This window comes from Ipomoea triloba, chromosome 15, assembly GCF_003576645.1.
Source record: "Ipomoea triloba cultivar NCNSP0323 chromosome 15, ASM357664v1".
Lineage (NCBI taxonomy): Eukaryota > Viridiplantae > Streptophyta > Magnoliopsida > Solanales > Convolvulaceae > Ipomoea > Ipomoea triloba.
Genome location: NC_044930.1, coordinates 20,407,840 through 20,427,868, shown reverse-complemented (window position 1 = coordinate 20,427,868; position 20,029 = coordinate 20,407,840). Strand labels below are relative to the sequence as shown.

The window sequence follows — 20,029 nt, the reverse complement described above, 5'->3', positions numbered from 1 at the left end:
TGTTTTAATGCTTATTTTCTTTATCCTAATGAAATTGAGAATTGTTTGTGTGTTATATTATCCCAAGAGTTGAATTATCCACAAGGAGCAGCAAAGGAAGAATTTTGGAGCAGTTTGGACAAGCTTTGGAAGCAAAGGAAATTACCTAATCACGAAAGGAAACAAGAATAAGAATTGGAAGTTGCCTAATGGGCCAAAGCCCATCTATCTCCTATATATTCTACATATTCTCTACAATTTACAGAGTTCCCAACCCTAGTTAGTTTTAGTTTATTTTTCCATTCTCTTTATATTTCCCTAGCATAGTTTAGATTAGTTATATATTAGATTATTTAATTTCAAGGTTGGAATCTCGGATGGAAGTTGGATTTGTTCTTCATCAGTAAAGTTCTCTTATTCTTTTATTTACTTTCTTCTCAGATTTCTTGCAATGTTTATGGTTATTTATTATTGCTTTGTTTTGTTTACTTTTATGATGCATGATGAGTAGTTAGCTTTTGGGTTTGGATTAGGGTTCTATTGTTATTCTTGATGCTAGGTTTATAATTATTGCATAAAGGGATAATTTATTGATCTAGGGTTTTATATTTGAATTGGATTATAAATTCCTCTTATTGATAATTGATGCGCAACTTTTATTGATTTGTTTTGGAGAGGATTTCATCACAACGAAAGTCAGGTGAAAGACTCAGCATAACCAATTTCAACCCAATTTTTCATACTATGAGAATATGGGTAATTTGAGTGCATTGCCAATAAATCCCTTGGTTATTTATTTTTCCCTAATTTTGAGTTTGTTAGAGCATCAAGATTGCAAATTTGCAATACCCCTAATCTGACCCATTCTTTTATCATATAGTTTATCCCTTATTTAATTTGCATTATTTTATTTCCATTTATTAATCTTAGTTTGCTTGGATTCTAGTGAATTCCAATACTTTAGTGCCTAGAATTTTATAATTCACACAATACGTGTCATAGCCCCAATTCTCAGCGGAACGACATTTACACAATCTTTTTACACTTACTATTATATTCATCAGTGGGTCTTAGCATAACTTTTATGGCACACCAAAGGAAACATCACTAAAACAATGTTGAATGAAAAAGTAGGTTATCAATATTACCAACAAGAGCATTTGCTTCAAGCAAATTAGTTGGTAAGATTGAACATTGTGATGTTCTGTTATGTGTCAACAAAATGCTTCGGGGTGTGGCCTGCACGAGAGCAGTACCTTTTATTGTTGTTGGGAGGGTATTATTGCCACCGTGACCTATTATTCATACGGTGACCTTTTCCTCGTCCCCTTTTGACGTTACATGACAGGGCAACATTATGTGTGCTACATGCACTAGTGCATGGTCAGCTAGACATGCATTATAAATTTGCAGTTTTATTGCTAGCAAAGGGAGGGGGTAAAAGAGGGCAAGGTCTTTTTAAACAAATTTGTGATAGAAACATCCTTCTTGCACGACGTACGCTTGTGACATGAAAAGCATTTCAGTCAATTGTGGTTTAGAAATGACAAGTTGATATGTAGTATCCTTCAGGGATTTCTATAAGGCACAAGGGTATACTAAGTCTGGCTGGACCTGAAAAGGTCCATTTGTAAAGCATAACTATTAACAGAATATGCATAGAAATGCATAGTGCTCAATTTTGAAAAAAAAATTAATTGCTGGCCCATATAATTTTTAAGAAAGAACGCTTCTAGTGTTATTAGACTTTAAAAAAAAGCACCATTTATCAAACGGGTTTAGGAAATCGAAGAGACCTTCATCATTACTGATACACCAAAAATATTCCACCTAAGAATTTCAACAGGAATGAGCGAACACACTTATCTTCTTTATGAGAGTTTGGGCCTTCAAGGCCTCTGTACAAGAAGATTAAAAGGAGTCTGTAAAGGATTTTGGGCGCATTTGAAGTATAAACTCCGAATGTTTAAACTGGATCATTGACACGCATTGGGTTGGCAGTCTCTAATGGCCCAAGAAAAAAAAATCATATTGAGATCCAAAAGCCGTAATAAACCAAATAGGCTTATTAAAAAAAATTTAAAAGAAGCCCATAAGCTCTTTAAAGAAATGAGATCATTTTTTTAAGCCCAAAACCCAATGGCCCATTTCTTTCATCTGCATCTCTAAACCAAATTAAACCTAGCTGCTTATTTGTGCCGAATGAGAGGGAGAGAGACAGCGTCGAAAAAGAGAAGAAAGAGACGCAGGTCTCCGCTTTAAGCCACCGCCACAGACTACGGAACGGGTGCTTTCTTCGCCGGAGAATAATATTTGAATTGGATTCCAAAATGTTTGCAATGAAATAAACCGGCAAAAGAAGCAATAGCGGCTGACCATCGGCCGTTGTAGCTTTTTTCATTTTTTTTAAATCAAAAGCTATAGCGGCTCGTCATTATTTTTTTTATTTTTTTTTAAAATCAAAAGCTATAGCGGCTCACCATGAGCCGCTATAGCTTTTGTCTATTATTATTTTTTTCTGTTTTATTTTCCGCAAGAGGAGGCAAGCAAGTAAATGGACAATAATATTTGTTATTGTTGTATCTTTTACGAATTATTATCTATTGATTGTTATAATTATTATCTCATTATTGCTAATCACCGATGATTATTAAAATGATTAGTTAAAAGAATTTGTAATTATATAACGTAATAATATTTAATAAGTGGTTTTTAGTAGCAATGAAACAATATTAACAAGTTAAAAAGAAAGATACTTCGTAATATGCATTATTCACTGCTCCAATTTAATCGTTCAAATTCGCCACACATTGTCGTTAATAGTGTACGTAACTGACCACGGATAAATATTATCAACATAACATTGACCAATAACTAGCATGAGCACGACGTTGTCATTTATATTGAAGCATACAACGTCATCATCCACCTTAATCTCAAAATGATCAATTATTTGCTTCCATTGTTCAATGTAGAATGTTTTATCGAAGTAGAGACGTAGCTTTCTATTGAAGCGGTTGTCCGTTTAAGACATTAGCATCGTTGAGAAACTCACACAAGCGATCATGCTACAGTTGGAATAAGAAGATGCTGGTAAGTAATGATATCGTTGGAATCGGTTAGTAAATGTATATAATATTCTTACCGCTCCAAATGTATAGAAATCTGTATACAAAGAATTACATCGCTCTAGTTGCTCAAACTCAAATCTTGGTGGTATTGAAGATTTTGCGCTCACACTTATTTGTCCTAATATTTAAAGAAATTACGATTAATATATGTAGTTACAAATAAATATAACATATTATTTTATGAAATATGGAGTTGTGTTACCAATTTCAGTTAGACGATTGCTGACGGATGGGCCATATTGATTAAATTTTCTCCGCAGCTTGCAGGAGGAGCTCTTATAGAAGAAAGTTTCAAACCTGAAAAAACCCCGATGTCGAAAAACCACAATGTCTCCAGGAAATAAATGATTTTCAATCAGGAAATCAGAAATGCCCGATGTAAAGTGCATATTTCCGACTAGAACTTCTATTGCCACACTGTAATGCAACAAAATTGCTTTTGTTGTGAAATGTTGCATAAGATGACGATGCATACAATCGGGAATTTTTAGCTGATGAAAGAAAAAAAAGAATAGGTAAGATTGGGATCGGCGAATTGATTTGAATGTATTAAACAATTTAAATATATAACACAAAAAATTAGATTCTTATACCGCAATATGCGAAGGGTCGATTTGAATGGAGAACCACGTAATAGTGCATTCACTAACATCAGGCAAATGTATTTGATTATTGCAAGCTAGTAAAAAGAATGAAGAACATAAATGAACACGTTATATAGTAAATGGATAGTTCTAAATGATAGACTTAAAAAAATCTACAAATACAAAATCACTTACGGCAAGGATAATTAATTAATTAGTTGTAGAGTAAGGAAGATGACCGTAGTATAATCTTGCGCATCTATCTCGTTTTGAAAGATCGTTGTTTCATGCGCATTTAAACCCGACATAGAACAATATTGAATCCATCCTAGACTTGGATAACACCAATATATACCTGATCCTACAATATTCCTCACATATGCATACATAATGGGCCTTCCTACGCGGGTTACTGCGTAATAACGCGTAAATTCATAACTTTTCGGAATGCCAAATCTGGTAAGACGCCAATAATATGTTGTGTAATCTACGAATATATCCATTTGCTGCTCTATGTTGTCTATGACAACATACTGTCCTTTCTAGAGTTTAAATCTGATACCCCCATTTTGTAGAGTCATAGAGGTGCCGTTCAATTAAAAGTTACTTGGCTAGCTAGTAAACACTAAGTATTTATACATATATTTAAAAAATATTTGTATATAATATTGGCTTGTTTTTATGTCCTTTATTTCTGTATATATGTTCTTGATGAGTGATGACATTATATGCATGCATGTATGGTATAAAAGCATGGCATAGTGATTGGATATGAATCCGGTCATATTTATTACACAATAAATAAAATACAAAAACTTGATGCACACATGCTTTGGGAGAAGTGAAGGGCAGTAGTGCTGAGAGAGAAGTGAAAAGGACTAGTAGAGAGGGAAAACGATTAAATAATAATAAATCTTCTAATATAAAAAAGCCGTAGCAAGTGCAGTAAATGCAGTATAGCTGATTTCCCGCCCAGTGCAAAACGTCGCCGTTTAGAGATAGGTTAGGATTAGTAGTTTAGGCGCCTTAGTCCGCTTCTTATATGTAGGTTAAATAGAAAACGGCGCACAATAATTACTATAAATATTTNATGTAGGTTAAATAGAAAACGGCGCACAATAATTACTATAAATATTTATTGTTAAGAGGAGTCATGCGTGAATTAAACAGCCGAAATATGTTTAGGGAATCGAATCGGCTCAAACGATTCGTGAATCGATACACAACTTCCGGGAATGAAAATAAATTACAGGTATATATACAACACAAGCTTTTTGATCTGGATTACATTTGACATATTGAACGCATTGATATTGAAACAGTCTCAAAGCTTGCATTCTACTATGGGTATGTACTCTTTGGCCACCGAGTTGTCTACCTTCAAAAAGACAAGTGCAATCAAGGTAAGGGTGATACGTACGTTCAAAAAGACAAGTGCAATCAAGGTAAGGGTGATACGTACGCATTTGGTTCCATTACGGAAAGGATCCAGTGAAATAAAAAGCAAGGAGATTGTATTTCACGACTCAGAGGTAAGTCTGTTTAATTCCTAACCTTTCAGTACTATAATATTTAAAGTTTAGGGTACACAGTGCACTACAATCTACTTTTGTTTTTATATCAACAGGGCACGGTCATACATGCTACTGTACCAAAATCTCTTCTAGACAAATTCATTAACAGTTTTGAGGAATGCAAAGTGTATGCTGTGAAAAATTTCTTTGTGGTCTCTAATTGTTTGGTCTACAAGACCAGTTTGCATGAATATATGATGCAGTTCAACCATGACACAATTTGGAAAGAAATTAGGTCAGACAATTTCCCGTGGCACATGTACAGACTAAAGTCCTTTCCTTCTCTGAGAGGTAACCCATCTTTAAATGAGAAGGAGCTTATTGGTAAGCTTTTTAAACTGTTTAAATTACTTGGTTATTCTATTAGTATTTAAAAATAGGTCAACTACTGTACGCATTTGAACTGTATTAACAATTTTTTTGTGATTTAACTATAAACTAAAATAGACATTATTGGTCGAGTGGTTGAAATTCATGCACCGCAACAAAAGACCTTTGGTGGTCATAATGCCAAACTGATTGACTTTGTTTTGGAGGATTCACTGTAAGTATAAAACTATCCTAAGCCTAGACTGTAATTATGCACTCACAATTTTATATCCATTTTTACATTGCATATTTAAATCTGTTGTAGGGGAAATAGGATAAGTTGTACCTTTTGGGATGATTATGTGCCTAAAATTGAGGCATACTATCAATGTGAATTTACTGATCCTGTTGTAGTGCTGATCCAGTTCTGTAGGATAAAGTATGGTGTTAGAGGTTAGTTGCATTTTAAACTTAGAAAGTGTATTACAAACAGCAAAAGAAATGCATACTGTAATGACTGTGTTTTGGTCTGCAGACGGTGATGTCAAGATTTGCTCCGCATATGATGTTACACAAACTCTGTTTGACCTGGATAGTCAGGAATTTAAAACATTTAGAGAAAGGTATATCTTATTTTATAAAGTACAATTACTATTAATAATATTACAATACAGTTTGAATATGTAATATGACACTGCTACCAACTTGAGATGCAGTCTTAGAGACCCTGAGTATCAAACACCCATGCGAAGCATAGCTTCATTCTCAAGTCTCAGTTACAACAACACTTTTGATGAGTCCACAAGTCATGACATGGATCTAGTGACAATAACTGAACTATATGGCATGGATAAGGTAAGTAAATAACAATAAGTACAACTGTATGTTTTCCTTTCTAGATATACTGATTGTGAAATAATATATTTCGTAAATGCAGATTGGTGAATTTTGGGTGGTTGCTAAGATTAGTGGGATCGAGACTCCCAATGATTGGTTCTATCTCTCATGTCCGCGTAAGGGTTGTAATAAAAAATTAAAGGTGTCTGAAGGTGTGTTAAAATGTTTCAAATGTAATACTACATGGGAGGATGGGGTTCTAAGGTTTAAAGTTAAGTTAAGAGTTGTTGACATGAAGGGTAATGCTTCTTTCATGCTTTGGGATCGGGAATGCTTTGAGCTTATAGGTATTGCAGCAAGTGACCTACATGAGTTGCATAAGGATGTAAGTATTATTATTGATGTACACATCTTCCTTCTTATATCTTGAAAAAAAAAGTAATATACTTACCTCTTAGTATACTCTTCCTTTGTAGAGAACTAAGCCTCCGAAGCAGTTACAAGACTTAGTGAATAGGTGTATGCTTTTCAGAATTTCAGCAAAGACGGAGCATCTTTCAAAACTTGATAGTGCATTTCCTGTTTTCAAAATTAACACTGACCAACAACTGCTGAAACACCACTGTCCTGAAATTCTTGGNCTAAAATAGACATTATTGGTCGAGTGGTTGAAATTCATGCACCGCAACAAAAGACCTTTGGTGGTCATAATGCCAAACTGATTGACTTTGTTTTGGAGGATTCACTGTAAGTATAAAACTATCCTAAGCCTAGACTGTAATTATGCACTCACAATTTTATATCCATTTTTACATTGCATATTTAAATCTGTTGTAGGGGAAATAGGATAAGTTGTACCTTTTGGGATGATTATGTGCCTAAAATTGAGGCATACTATCAATGTGAATTTACTGATCCTGTTGTAGTGCTGATCCAGTTCTGTAGGATAAAGTATGGTGTTAGAGGTTAGTTGCATTTTAAACTTAGAAAGTGTATTACAAACAGCAAAAGAAATGCATACTGTAATGACTGTGTTTTGGTCTGCAGACGGTGATGTCAAGATTTGCTCCGCATATGATGTTACACAAACTCTGTTTGACCTGGATAGTCAGGAATTTAAAACATTTAGAGAAAGGTATATCTTATTTTATAAAGTACAATTACTATTAATAATATTACAATACAGTTTGAATATGTAATATGACACTGCTACCAACTTGAGATGCAGTCTTAGAGACCCTGAGTATCAAACACCCATGCGAAGCATAGCTTCATTCTCAAGTCTCAGTTACAACAACACTTTTGATGAGTCCACAAGTCATGACATGGATCTAGTGACAATAACTGAACTATATGGCATGGATAAGGTAAGTAAATAACAATAAGTACAACTGTATGTTTTCCTTTCTAGATATACTGATTGTGAAATAATATATTTCGTAAATGCAGATTGGTGAATTTTGGGTGGTTGCTAAGATTAGTGGGATCGAGACTCCCAATGATTGGTTCTATCTCTCATGTCCGCGTAAGGGTTGTAATAAAAAATTAAAGGTGTCTGAAGGTGTGTTAAAATGTTTCAAATGTAATACTACATGGGAGGATGGGGTTCTAAGGTTTAAAGTTAAGTTAAGAGTTGTTGACATGAAGGGTAATGCTTCTTTCATGCTTTGGGATCGGGAATGCTTTGAGCTTATAGGTATTGCAGCAAGTGACCTACATGAGTTGCATAAGGATGTAAGTATTATTATTGATGTACACATCTTCCTTCTTATATCTTGAAAAAAAAAGTAATATACTTACCTCTTAGTATACTCTTCCTTTGTAGAGAACTAAGCCTCCGAAGCAGTTACAAGACTTAGTGAATAGGTGTATGCTTTTCAGAATTTCAGCAAAGACGGAGCATCTTTCAAAACTTGATAGTGCATTTCCTGTTTTCAAAATTAACACTGACCAACAACTGCTGAAACACCACTGTCCTGAAATTCTTGGCATTCCAGAAGAAGAGGTGAACACAGAAATGCTAAGTCTAGAAGATGATGAAATCCTTGAGGTAAAGTTACATTGCTCTATATAAATTCTAAACTAAATTTTGCCTCTAAAATAGCTAGCTAATATTTCTAACACTATTCACAAATAGGGATTTCTGAGTGATGAGGCAGATAGCCCCATTGCAACTCTTCCACCTTTAAGTGGTGAAGCAGCTGATGGGTCTGTGAAGAGGTCTTTGATCGATGAGTTCTCCTCAACTCAAGGGTGCAAGAAGGTTAAGCAGCATAGGGTGAAAGTAGAGAAGATGGACTGATTTGACTGATCTTTAATCATTATGAAACAAAAAATGTACTGCCTATGGATTGTAGACTGTTTTGTTTTTGACTCTTGGTTTTTTTGATGGACTTTTGAATGATGGATGATATGGTCATTTTACAGTACATAGTGCAGTTTGCACTATGCTACTGTTTTCGGATTGTTTCAAATTGTCATATGTGCAAAAAATTTTAAATCTGTGCAATGTAGGCCTTTTGTTTTGTTCCTTTCTTTCAGGTTGCATTATATTATAAGCTAAGGGTAGTCCAATGACCGGCAGCACTTTCAACAGCGGAGCACAAAAGGAGAAGGCCTACTATAACGGTGCACACAAGGAATCACAGCCAGTAATGAAGCACAAAAGGATTACATGTAAATACTTTAGCTTTGCAGGCTCAGGAAATGTAATTGATGAAATGAATGTTGCATTACTTTAGTACTATAGGCTCAGAAAATGTAATTGATGAAATGAATGTTGTTACATAAAGTGCTAATTGTTAGTTCTTAAACTACTGTAACAAAACCTATTACCTATTAGTGCTTTAACTAACTTAAAGAAAGGTCTACGAATTTGTTATTTTCTTTCATGTATTTCCAAAGTTGTTTAAGTGTATACATCACATTCCCAATAAATACATCACAGACTTATAATTCCTACTTAGTTTAGGAATTATAAAGTATATCCTTGATAACTTATATCTAGATATGATTCAAATACACTCTTACTGTTTTAAAAAGCCACTGGAAATGACTAACTGTCAAATCTCTTTATAAATGACTTGATTCTTTCATGTATTTCCAAAGATAAGGTATTACTTAAAGATAGCATATTACTTAAAAAGATAGGAGTTACTTTCTAATAATAAGAAAAAAAAGATAGGATCAAACTTAAAGATAGCATATTACTTAAAAAGATAGGAGTTACTCTCAAATAATAAGAAAAAAAGATAGGATACTACTTAAATGAATTCACATGACATTCATGAAAGAATCAAGAACCCAGTCTTACTTAAATGAATTCACATTACATCACATATATTCTGCAAAATACTCTGTAGCATCATATGGAATTATCATCATTTGCAACTAACTGGAAAAAAAAAAGTTAGTCCACTTATATTATAATGCTCCCAAAAAAGCTGATAATCGTGCTAAATGAATTCACATTACATCACATATATTCTGCAGAATACTCTGTAGCATCAGATGGAATTATCATCATTTGCAACTAACTGGAAAACAAAAGTTAGTCCACTTATATTTAGATTAAATAACAAAATTTTAATAGGTGTAAACAACAATTTCAATGCAGCATGTACTGTCCTCTTAATCCCAACTTTTTTGGGAGCATTAATTGGAATCCAACTGTTGGGATTCCAAGGTGTAGTGTGCTCTTTATTTCTACTAAAGCTTTAGGACAGTGTTGGTCTTATGTTTTAGACACACCAAGTGTATTTCTACTAATATTCTTTTGCAGATGAGTGCAACATTGACCCCCAATTCTGAGATCAAAGCACAGTAGGATAAACAATGAAGCAGCTTATAGGGTCTACTCTTATAGGTCGCAAAAGGAAGCACCCTTCTCATAATAAAGGTATGTATTTTAAATTTGTCAACCATCTATCTATGAGCTGTACAATTACTTTACTAGTTCAGAAAAAATGTGTTAATGCTTTGGAGTAATTATACATGCAAGTACATATATAGTTACAATTTGTACCTAATTGAGAATAGCAGTTAAGATCCATGAGCTCAANTAAGTGGTGAAGCAGCTGATGGGTCTGTGAAGAGGTCTTTGATCGATGAGTTCTCCTCAACTCAAGGGTGCAAGAAGGTTAAGCAGCATAGGGTGAAAGTAGAGAAGATGGACTGATTTGACTGATCTTTAATCATTATGAAACAAAAAATGTACTGCCTATGGATTGTAGACTGTTTTGTTTTTGACTCTTGGTTTTTTTGATGGACTTTTGAATGATGGATGATATGGTCATTTTACAGTACATAGTGCAGTTTGCACTATGCTACTGTTTTCGGATTGTTTCAAATTGTCATATGTGCAAAAAATTTTAAATCTGTGCAATGTAGGCCTTTTGTTTTGTTCCTTTCTTTCAGGTTGCATTATATTATAAGCTAAGGGTAGTCCAATGACCGGCAGCACTTTCAACAGCGGAGCACAAAAGGAGAAGGCCTACTATAACGGTGCACACAAGGAATCACAGCCAGTAATGAAGCACAAAAGGATTACATGTAAATACTTTAGCTTTGCAGGCTCAGGAAATGTAATTGATGAAATGAATGTTGCATTACTTTAGTACTATAGGCTCAGAAAATGTAATTGATGAAATGAATGTTGTTACATAAAGTGCTAATTGTTAGTTCTTAAACTACTGTAACAAAACCTATTACCTATTAGTGCTTTAACTAACTTAAAGAAAGGTCTACGAATTTGTTATTTTCTTTCATGTATTTCCAAAGTTGTTTAAGTGTATACATCACATTCCCAATAAATACATCACAGACTTATAATTCCTACTTAGTTTAGGAATTATAAAGTATATCCTTGATAACTTATATCTAGATATGATTCAAATACACTCTTACTGTTTTAAAAAGCCACTGGAAATGACTAACTGTCAAATCTCTTTATAAATGACTTGATTCTTTCATGTATTTCCAAAGATAAGGTATTACTTAAAGATAGCATATTACTTAAAAAGATAGGAGTTACTTTCTAATAATAAGAAAAAAAAGATAGGATCAAACTTAAAGATAGCATATTACTTAAAAAGATAGGAGTTACTCTCAAATAATAAGAAAAAAAGATAGGATACTACTTAAATGAATTCACATGACATTCATGAAAGAATCAAGAACCCAGTCTTACTTAAATGAATTCACATTACATCACATATATTCTGCAAAATACTCTGTAGCATCATATGGAATTATCATCATTTGCAACTAACTGGAAAAAAAAAAGTTAGTCCACTTATATTATAATGCTCCCAAAAAAGCTGATAATCGTGCTAAATGAATTCACATTACATCACATATATTCTGCAGAATACTCTGTAGCATCAGATGGAATTATCATCATTTGCAACTAACTGGAAAACAAAAGTTAGTCCACTTATATTTAGATTAAATAACAAAATTTTAATAGGTGTAAACAACAATTTCAATGCAGCATGTACTGTCCTCTTAATCCCAACTTTTTTGGGAGCATTAATTGGAATCCAACTGTTGGGATTCCAAGGTGTAGTGTGCTCTTTATTTCTACTAAAGCTTTAGGACAGTGTTGGTCTTATGTTTTAGACACACCAAGTGTATTTCTACTAATATTCTTTTGCAGATGAGTGCAACATTGACCCCCAATTCTGAGATCAAAGCACAGTAGGATAAACAATGAAGCAGCTTATAGGGTCTACTCTTATAGGTCGCAAAAGGAAGCACCCTTCTCATAATAAAGGTATGTATTTTAAATTTGTCAACCATCTATCTATGAGCTGTACAATTACTTTACTAGTTCAGAAAAAATGTGTTAATGCTTTGGAGTAATTATACATGCAAGTACATATATAGTTACAATTTGTACCTAATTGAGAATAGCAGTTAAGATCCATGAGCTCAAGCATGTTTAGTCGACGAATCTACAGATCTTAGCAATTCTACGAGCAATCAAAATAATAACGTAGCTAGGGTTAGAAAGATTATAGTGATTTACCATGAATTGATGTTATACCGTCCAGATCTGTCAAATACAGTAGTGTATCTCTTCTTAGAACATAGAATCCGGGTCTGAATGATATCCAGACCGGCTGTTTTCCGTCGGAATCACTGTCGCTCGGCACCGCGAAATCACAACGCCGCAAACCCAACTATCAATTTGTGTCTAACATCGGTAGCCATCTATATGTCCTGCTTTTGCGGTCGGGAGCCTTCGACGGTCAGGACGCTGTAGTGTAGAAAATTGGCCGGTGCATCTACGAGGACAGTTACCACTCCGTCAATCCACCTTAATAATTCCATGGTGGATTGACGGAGCGGTGAAATGAAAATGAAGAATAACAAGAAAGATAGTGTAAATGTTAGGCTTTCTAGAAGTAGAGAGATGGAGGTTGGGAGTTCTGGAAGATGCAATACGTAGAGTAGGCTTTCCATTTTTCATTTTTCTTTTATATATATATATATATATATATATATATATATATATATATATATATATATATATGTATGTATGTATTTTAAAGGATTTGATGTATAGGGTACATAGTACTATTTAATGTTATACGTGTATGTAATTTTGTACATTTTGTGAATGTAGTATGTAAAATAATGGTAAATAATATTTAGTAGCTTATTTAATAATTAGTAAATTATTTGAATATAGCTTACTAAATTCACAATATGTCTTAAGACAATTTCCTTTTATGCTGTACCTATGACCATCAACAAAAGTCAAGCTAAGGTCAAACTTTGACGCATGTAGGCTTACTATTAAAGAAACCTATATTTGTTCATGGTCAACTTTACGTGGCTGTTTTAAGGATTAGTAACCCTAAAGGTCTAAGAATTTTAATAGCAACCGAAGGTGTGGAGAGTAGTAATTATATTACCAATGTTGTGTACCATGAAATTTTTAATAATTTGTAATCTTAAATATTCTATTCTTAAATATTCTATTGATTTAATCCAAAGCGTTATTCTCATTCGTGCAACGCACGGGTATAATAATAATTTCATGGTCTCTTTTTTGTATAACTAATCAGGTACAGTTTTCATACTATTATTATTAGTTCAATTACATGTTATAAATTGAGTTCAAGATTTAATTTGCGTTTTATGTCAAAATTATTATGTATCTTATTAGAAAACGCAGTCCAACCAGCTATCAATACAAGTGATGTCCATACTCCTCAAAATACAAAGGGCTCACAAACTTCAAATCCTTTGGTGTTTGGTGTTTTTGGGAATTCTTTGAATTCACCATTAACAATTATATCAAAAAGTAAGTATGACCACTACTATTTAAGATGCTTCATATTCGTGTCATATTTTTACTAATGAACGTATAGTCTACTCAGTAAGTTTAATAAATGGTGTATACTTAATGTTCTAAAGACCTATTGTTTTTATAGGTGGCAACCTAATCAAATCGAGTATCAGGGATGCCAACAACTCAAAGCACATTTTAAGTGTCAACAAAGGTACGGATTTAGTCTTGCAGATGTTTTAAATAATTTTATGTACTTTTAATAATTAGTAAATCACGTGGTCTTCTAGGTGCAAGTAGGCTTCAAATATTTAAATTAAGTATGGTATTGAGATTTTTTTTTAAGACACATGAATATTTGATTCACATCAATCTCTAAGTGGTCATAATGATTTCGTAATATATTATAACCCACATGGAATATAATTGTGATTGCAGATAAATGTTCACAACCAGTGGAATTTGAGAATTTCCCGTTGAGTGATGTTACTAACGGTTAGTAATATATTCCGAATGAATTTGGCGGGCTCGACTTACTGCTACCAACTAATTTTGCATAAATTATTTCCAACTTATGGCAGTTCAACAATCCAAAGGGAACTATAGTCAAAGATTGTATGATTCATCATTTTCTGGAGTGACCTCAACATTGCAGGGACAGACATTTATAACACCAACTGCAAAAAAGAGCAGTGCTTTCACTAAAGGTTAGTGAACTTATTTTTATACCCGTGTGATTCAATTTTAGAGGGTGACAATTGTGACTAATTAAAAATGCTTTATGTATCACATGTATAGAAATACAGTAACTCACATGTATACTAGGTGCATCTATGCTTCAATATTTAAATTAAGTATGGCATTTGATATACCATTCTGTATTTTTTTTTTTCTAAACCCATTTGAAGTTTGACTCCTCAATCTCACGTGGTTTTAATGATTTGTTGTGTTGTTATACCTACATTGAATATGATTTTGATTGCAGATATAGATACACAAGACATGGAATTTGTGAGATTACCTTTGAGTGATGTTACTAACGGTTAGTAATATATTCGGAATGAATCTTATATGTTATATTCCCTGATATCAATAAATTTTACTAATTATTTTTCCTTTATTATGGCAGTTCAAAAAGCTAAAAGAGACTATAGACAAGTTTTGAACATGACAACTTGCGAAAATATGTGGAATCGTGGTACAGGTCAAATATTGAGTAATTGTAGTTTTGTAAGAGCGAGTCCACTTCATAGTATGGAAAACACGCAAGGTCATAACAACGAAATCAATCGTAATCTATTACATGAGTTCGTAGATGTTTCTCAACTACATGATCAAGTTCCACAACAATTACAAGGTAAGATAATTCATTTTAATATCATGTTTTGATTTGCGACATTGTGTGTATTAAATTGAAACGTAGAATACTGTTTAATGTCATATTACACCTAAATGTTATTTTTTCTACAGTCAAATACAATGATATTGGTGACCCTACGAACATTTGTGAACACTGCAATGCAATGTTTTGGTACGAAGAACAAATCAACAAGAAGCTTCGAAACGGAAAAATCAAATATTCAACTTGCTGTGGCCACGGGAAGATTAAGCTACCAAAAGCTCTTCTTCCTCCAAAAAGAATATTGGATTTATTCTTTTTTGGTGGGGATAAAAGGAATGAATTCTTGAAGAACATTCGGAAGTACAATAACATCTTTTCCTTCACCTCATTAGGAGCAAAGGTTGACAAATCCATAAACAACGGTACTTGCCCGCCAATGTTTAGGATAAATGGGCAGAATTTTCATTTAATGGGAGGCCTAACCCCGGAGGAGGGTAATCCACCTAAATTTGCCCAACTATACATACATGACACTGAAAATGAGGTGGAGAATCGCATTAACTCATTCGGGTAATACTATTACTACTATTTGTTATTTCGTACTACTCTATTTATTTTTGCCTATTTGTTTAATGTATACCACAGTTTATATATAAGTTAACATCTTTTGTATAACAGGAGCAGCAAATTTAATGCAAAATTACATGTCGACATAGTTGAAGCTATTAAGCAAGACCTAGATGATCACAATGTCTTGGTTAAGTCTTTTCGTTTGGCCAAAGCACAAATGCAAACCAATCCTAACATTGAGTATAAGATGAGATTGATTGGTAAGAGGGTCGGGGATGCACGAACATACAACCTGCCCATAGCATCAGAGGTTGCAGCTTTAGTCGTTGGTGATCTAGATCCCAGTTTAGGACACCGGGATATTTTGGTCGAAACTAAAGCAGGTGCTCTTAAGAGAATAAACGAGCTTAACCCAGCATATTTGCCACTGCAATATCCTATTTTGTTCCCCTACGGAGAAGATGGCTATAGGGAGGATATTCAATTTAATATAACGAAGAATGAAGGCAGTGGTGGCAGAGTTCGTGTATCACAACGTGAGTTCTTCGCATACAAGATACATGATAGGTTTAACGAAGTATCAACAATGCTATATGCCAAGAGGCTTTTTCAACAGTTCCTGGTTGATGCTTACACCATGGTGGAATCGAGCAGACTATTATACATTCGTAATAATCAGAAGGCTTTAAGATGCGAAGCTTATAAAGGCCTGTCTGATGCATTGACTAGAGGAGAAGTTGATACATCCAATCAAGGGAAGCGAATCATACTACCTTCAAGTTTCACTTGCGGAGCTAGATACATGATCCAAAATTACCAAGATGCCATGGCCATTTGTAGACACAAGGGTTATCCAAATCTTTTCATCACATTCACATGTAACCCGAAGTGGCCTGAAATACAGAGATACATGAAGAAGTGCAACTTAAATGCAGAGGATAGGCCTGACATTGTTTGTCGGGTCTTTCAAATGAAGTTGGATTCATTGGTTAAGGAGATACGCACGGGAAATCTCTTTGGTGTCGTAACTGCAGGTATGCCATATTACTTAGTAACCATTGTTCATTATGGTATATTCGGTTCCTTAAAACATTTTGTACTTTAATTTCTTTCTTTGTAGTTGTTTATACTATTGAATTCCAGAAGCGTGGTTTACCACATGCACACATTCTTATCTTCCTAGAAAGAACCACTACATTGTCTACAGCATCATGCATGGACAGTTTCATTTCTACTGAAATCCCAGACAAAGAAGTGGACAAAGAGTATTACAATGCTGTGGAAGAATTCATGATTCATGGACCATGTGGACTTTACAAACCTAACTCGCCATGTATGGTGAACAAGAAATGTTCAAAACACTTCCCGAAGATATTTGTGGGTGTATCTTCTTGGGACGATGATGGCTACCCAATCTACCGTCGTCGTGACAATGGTAGGACTGTCCTGAAGAATGGTGTCCAATTAGATAGTAGGTATGTCGTACCACACAATAGATATCTACTTCTCAAGTACAAGGCGCACATTAATGTTGAATGGTGTAACCAATCACGGTCGATCAAATACCTCTTCAAATATGTCAACAAAGGGAATGACAGGGTAACAGCAGAGTTTTATAGGAGTACAACTGCTGATGGGTCAACCGATGCTGTGGACGAGATCAGTATGTATTACGATTGTCGCTACATATCAGATTATCAGCATGCGAAGCTGCATGGCGACTACTTAGCTTCGATGTGCATTTCAGACACCCTTCTGTTGAAAGACTAAGCTTTCACCTGCCGGAATGCCAGTCTGTTATATTCGAGGATGATGACAAGATACAAAACGTGCTTAATAGGCCGACAATAAGTCATAGCATGTTCACTGCTTGGTTTGACGCTAACAAGACATATGAGGCTGCTAAACAGTTAGCTTACATTGACATGCCAACGAAGTTTGTGTGGAAGAAAGACCTCAGACATTGGCATCCAAGGAAAAAGGGATTCTCAATTGGTCGGATATTTTACGTGCCTCCAGGAAGCGGTGAGATATATTACTTGAGATGTCTGCTCAATGTTGTTCGAGGTCCAACCAATTTTGAAGACATCAAGTCCTTTTAGGGTGTCACATACACAAGTTTTCGAGATGCATGTTATGCAAGGGGGTTGTTAGACGATGATAAAGAATACATTGACGCAATTACTGAAGCAAGTCACGATGATAAAGAATACATTGACGCAATTACTGAAGCAAGTCACTGGTCCACTGCCAAATCAATGCGTAAACTCTTTGTCATTTTACTTACATCCAAAATGGTCAATAAGCCGGAAAATGTGTTTTTACTTACATCCAAAATGGTCAATAAGCCGGAAAATGTGTGGAATGAAGTATGGCACTACTTAGCTGAGGATGCACAATATAACAGGCGGTTAGCAATGCAGGATGAAGGTACGGATAAAAATACTTTCTTTTTTATTTGGAACTTACAATTTCTTCCTATGTATGACAACATTTGCTGACCGCCGATTTTAAAAATGTTCACACACAGATTTGTGCTTATCTGAAGAAGAAAAGAAGAATTTCGCATTGATTGAAATAGAGCGATTGTTACAAACCTACAATAAGTCTTTAAAAGACTTTCCTCAGATGCCACTTCCAAACTTTCAAGACGCATTTCTGGCTGACAATCGCCTGCTATTCGATGAACTGTCGTATGATCGCAATGCATTACACCATGAAAGCCAACAAATGGAAAAGCAATTAACTGATGAACAAAAAGTTGTTTATGATACAATCATAAAAGATGTCTTGCAACAACATGGTGGTATGTATTTTGTGTATGGATATGGCGGTACAAGGAAAACATTTGTGTGGATGGCAATTTCGGCAAAGATCAGATCAAAGGGAGACATTGTATTAAATGTTGCATCAAGTGGTATCGCCTCATTGCTATTACCAGGTGGAAGAACAGCCCACTCGCGGTTTGCAATTCCCATTGTTTTGAATGAAGATTCTACGTGCAACATTACTCAAGGAAGCCATCTTGCTGAACTTATTACCATGGCAAAGCTAATTATATGGGATGAAGCACCCATGATGCACAAACACTGCTTCGAAGCTCTTGATAGAAAAATGCGCGATATCATGAGGTTTAAAGATGCGCTCAGTCACAGTAAAACATTTGGAGGTAAGACAGTTGTATTTGGGGGTGATTTCAGACAGATTCTTCTAGTGATCCCAAAAGGGTCAAGGCAAGATATTGTTCAAGCAACAATAAACTCTTCTTGTGGGAATCATGCAAAGTATTGAGGTTAACAAAGAATCTCCGTCTTAATACACGGGAACCTGGAGTGAATATGCAACAAGTTCAAGAGTTCGCAACTTGGTTAGCGAAAATTGGTGATGGTCAATTGGGAGGACCCAATGATGGGTATTCAGACGTCGAAATCCCTTCGGAGATGTTATTGTCATCCCGTGGTGACAATATAGCAACAATTTTTGACAATATCTTTCCCATGTTTAAGGAATTATCGTGTCATAATGAATACATGAAAAGTCGAGCAATTCTTGCGCCCACGCTTGATGTAGTCCATTCAATTAATGAATATATGAGTGACCTGCATATTGCCGAGAGCAAGACTTACCTAAGTTGCGACACAGTTTGTAGCTCTGATTCAGGTAATGGGATGTTAGCTGACATGCACACTCCGGAATTTCTCAATGGTCTTAAAGCTTCAGGAATACCTAACCATACGTTGACTTTAAAGGTGGGATCTCCTGTAATGCTTTTGAGGAACATAGATCATTCACTTGGACTATGTAATGGAACAAGGCTGGTCATTACAAGGTTATCAGATCATGTAGTTGAAGCAAAGATCGTTTCTAGGAACAATGCTGGTGAAATAGTACTCATTCCAAGAATGTCCATGACACCTACTGATATACGATTGCCGTTCAAATTTCAAAGAAGACAATTCCCTTGATGTTGTCATATGCAATGACTATAAACAAAAGTCAGGGTCAAACATTGTCACATGTGGGGTTGCTTTTAAAGAAGCCAGTGTTTGTCCACGGCCAGCTTTATGTTGCTGCATCAAGAGTTAGTAACCCAAAAGGTTTAAAAATTTTGATAGGCAATGAAGACGGAGAGGATTGTAATTACACTACCAATGTGGTGTATCATGAAGTATTCAATAATTTGTAACATATTTTTTATGTTAATCAAGGTGCTGGTGAATCATTATTCTATCAACTTTGATGCATCCTCAAATTATATTAAGGTGTTTCAGGCTTTTATTAAATAGTTGTATTAATATCATCCGTGCATCGCACGGGTACAATACTAGTAATACTATAAAGCTACAACGGCTCATGGTGAGCCTTTGTAGCTTTTTAATTAAAAAATAATAAAAACCTACAACGGC

The 20,029-nt window shown here is 34.7% G+C and overlaps 2 protein-coding genes and 1 pseudogene across 2 annotated transcripts; all 3 read left to right on the top strand.

Annotated features, from left to right (window-relative positions):
* Nucleotides 1–12,123: 12,123 nt before the first annotated feature.
* Nucleotides 12,124–17,393, top strand: LOC116005845. Its single transcript, XM_031246083.1, has 9 exons — nt 12,124–12,187; nt 13,857–13,925; nt 14,150–14,206; nt 14,293–14,418; nt 14,697–14,753; nt 14,841–14,915; nt 15,182–15,623; nt 15,732–16,657; nt 16,744–17,393. The coding sequence occupies exons 1-9, from the start codon at nt 12,124–12,126 to the stop codon at nt 17,391–17,393; spliced, it is 2,466 nt and encodes an 821-aa protein (XP_031101943.1).
* Nucleotides 17,394–17,482: 89 nt separating this feature from the next.
* Nucleotides 17,483–18,914, top strand: LOC116005844. The gene is made up of 3 exons (XM_031246082.1): nt 17,483–17,669; nt 17,778–18,053; nt 18,154–18,914. The coding sequence occupies exons 1-3, from the start codon at nt 17,483–17,485 to the stop codon at nt 18,912–18,914; spliced, it is 1,224 nt and encodes a 407-aa protein (XP_031101942.1).
* A 377-nt stretch (nt 18,915–19,291) lies between these two features.
* Nucleotides 19,292–19,809, top strand: LOC116005996 (annotated as a pseudogene).
* The last annotated feature ends 220 nt before the right edge of the window (nt 19,810–20,029 follow it).

What these genes read in the sequence shown, in the direction of transcription:
- LOC116005845 (XM_031246083.1), top strand. Translation starts at nt 12,124, where the DNA reads ATGAAGCAGCTTATAGGGTCTACTCTTATAGGTCGCAAAAGGAAGCAC. An exon ending in GTTGAGTGATGTTACTAACG is followed by an intron (nt 14,207 to 14,292) that starts GTTAGTAATATA and finishes AACTTATGGCAG; the next exon opens with TTCAACAATCCAAAGGGAAC. An exon ending in GAGCAGTGCTTTCACTAAAG is followed by an intron (nt 14,419 to 14,696) that starts GTTAGTGAACTT and finishes TTTTGATTGCAG; the next exon opens with ATATAGATACACAAGACATG.
- LOC116005844 (XM_031246082.1), top strand. Translation starts at nt 17,483, where the DNA reads ATGTTCACTGCTTGGTTTGACGCTAACAAGACATATGAGGCTGCTAAA. An exon ending in TGAGATATATTACTTGAGAT is followed by an intron (nt 17,670 to 17,777) that starts GTCTGCTCAATG and finishes GGGGGTTGTTAG; the next exon opens with ACGATGATAAAGAATACATT. An exon ending in GTTAGCAATGCAGGATGAAG is followed by an intron (nt 18,054 to 18,153) that starts GTACGGATAAAA and finishes GTTCACACACAG; the next exon opens with ATTTGTGCTTATCTGAAGAA.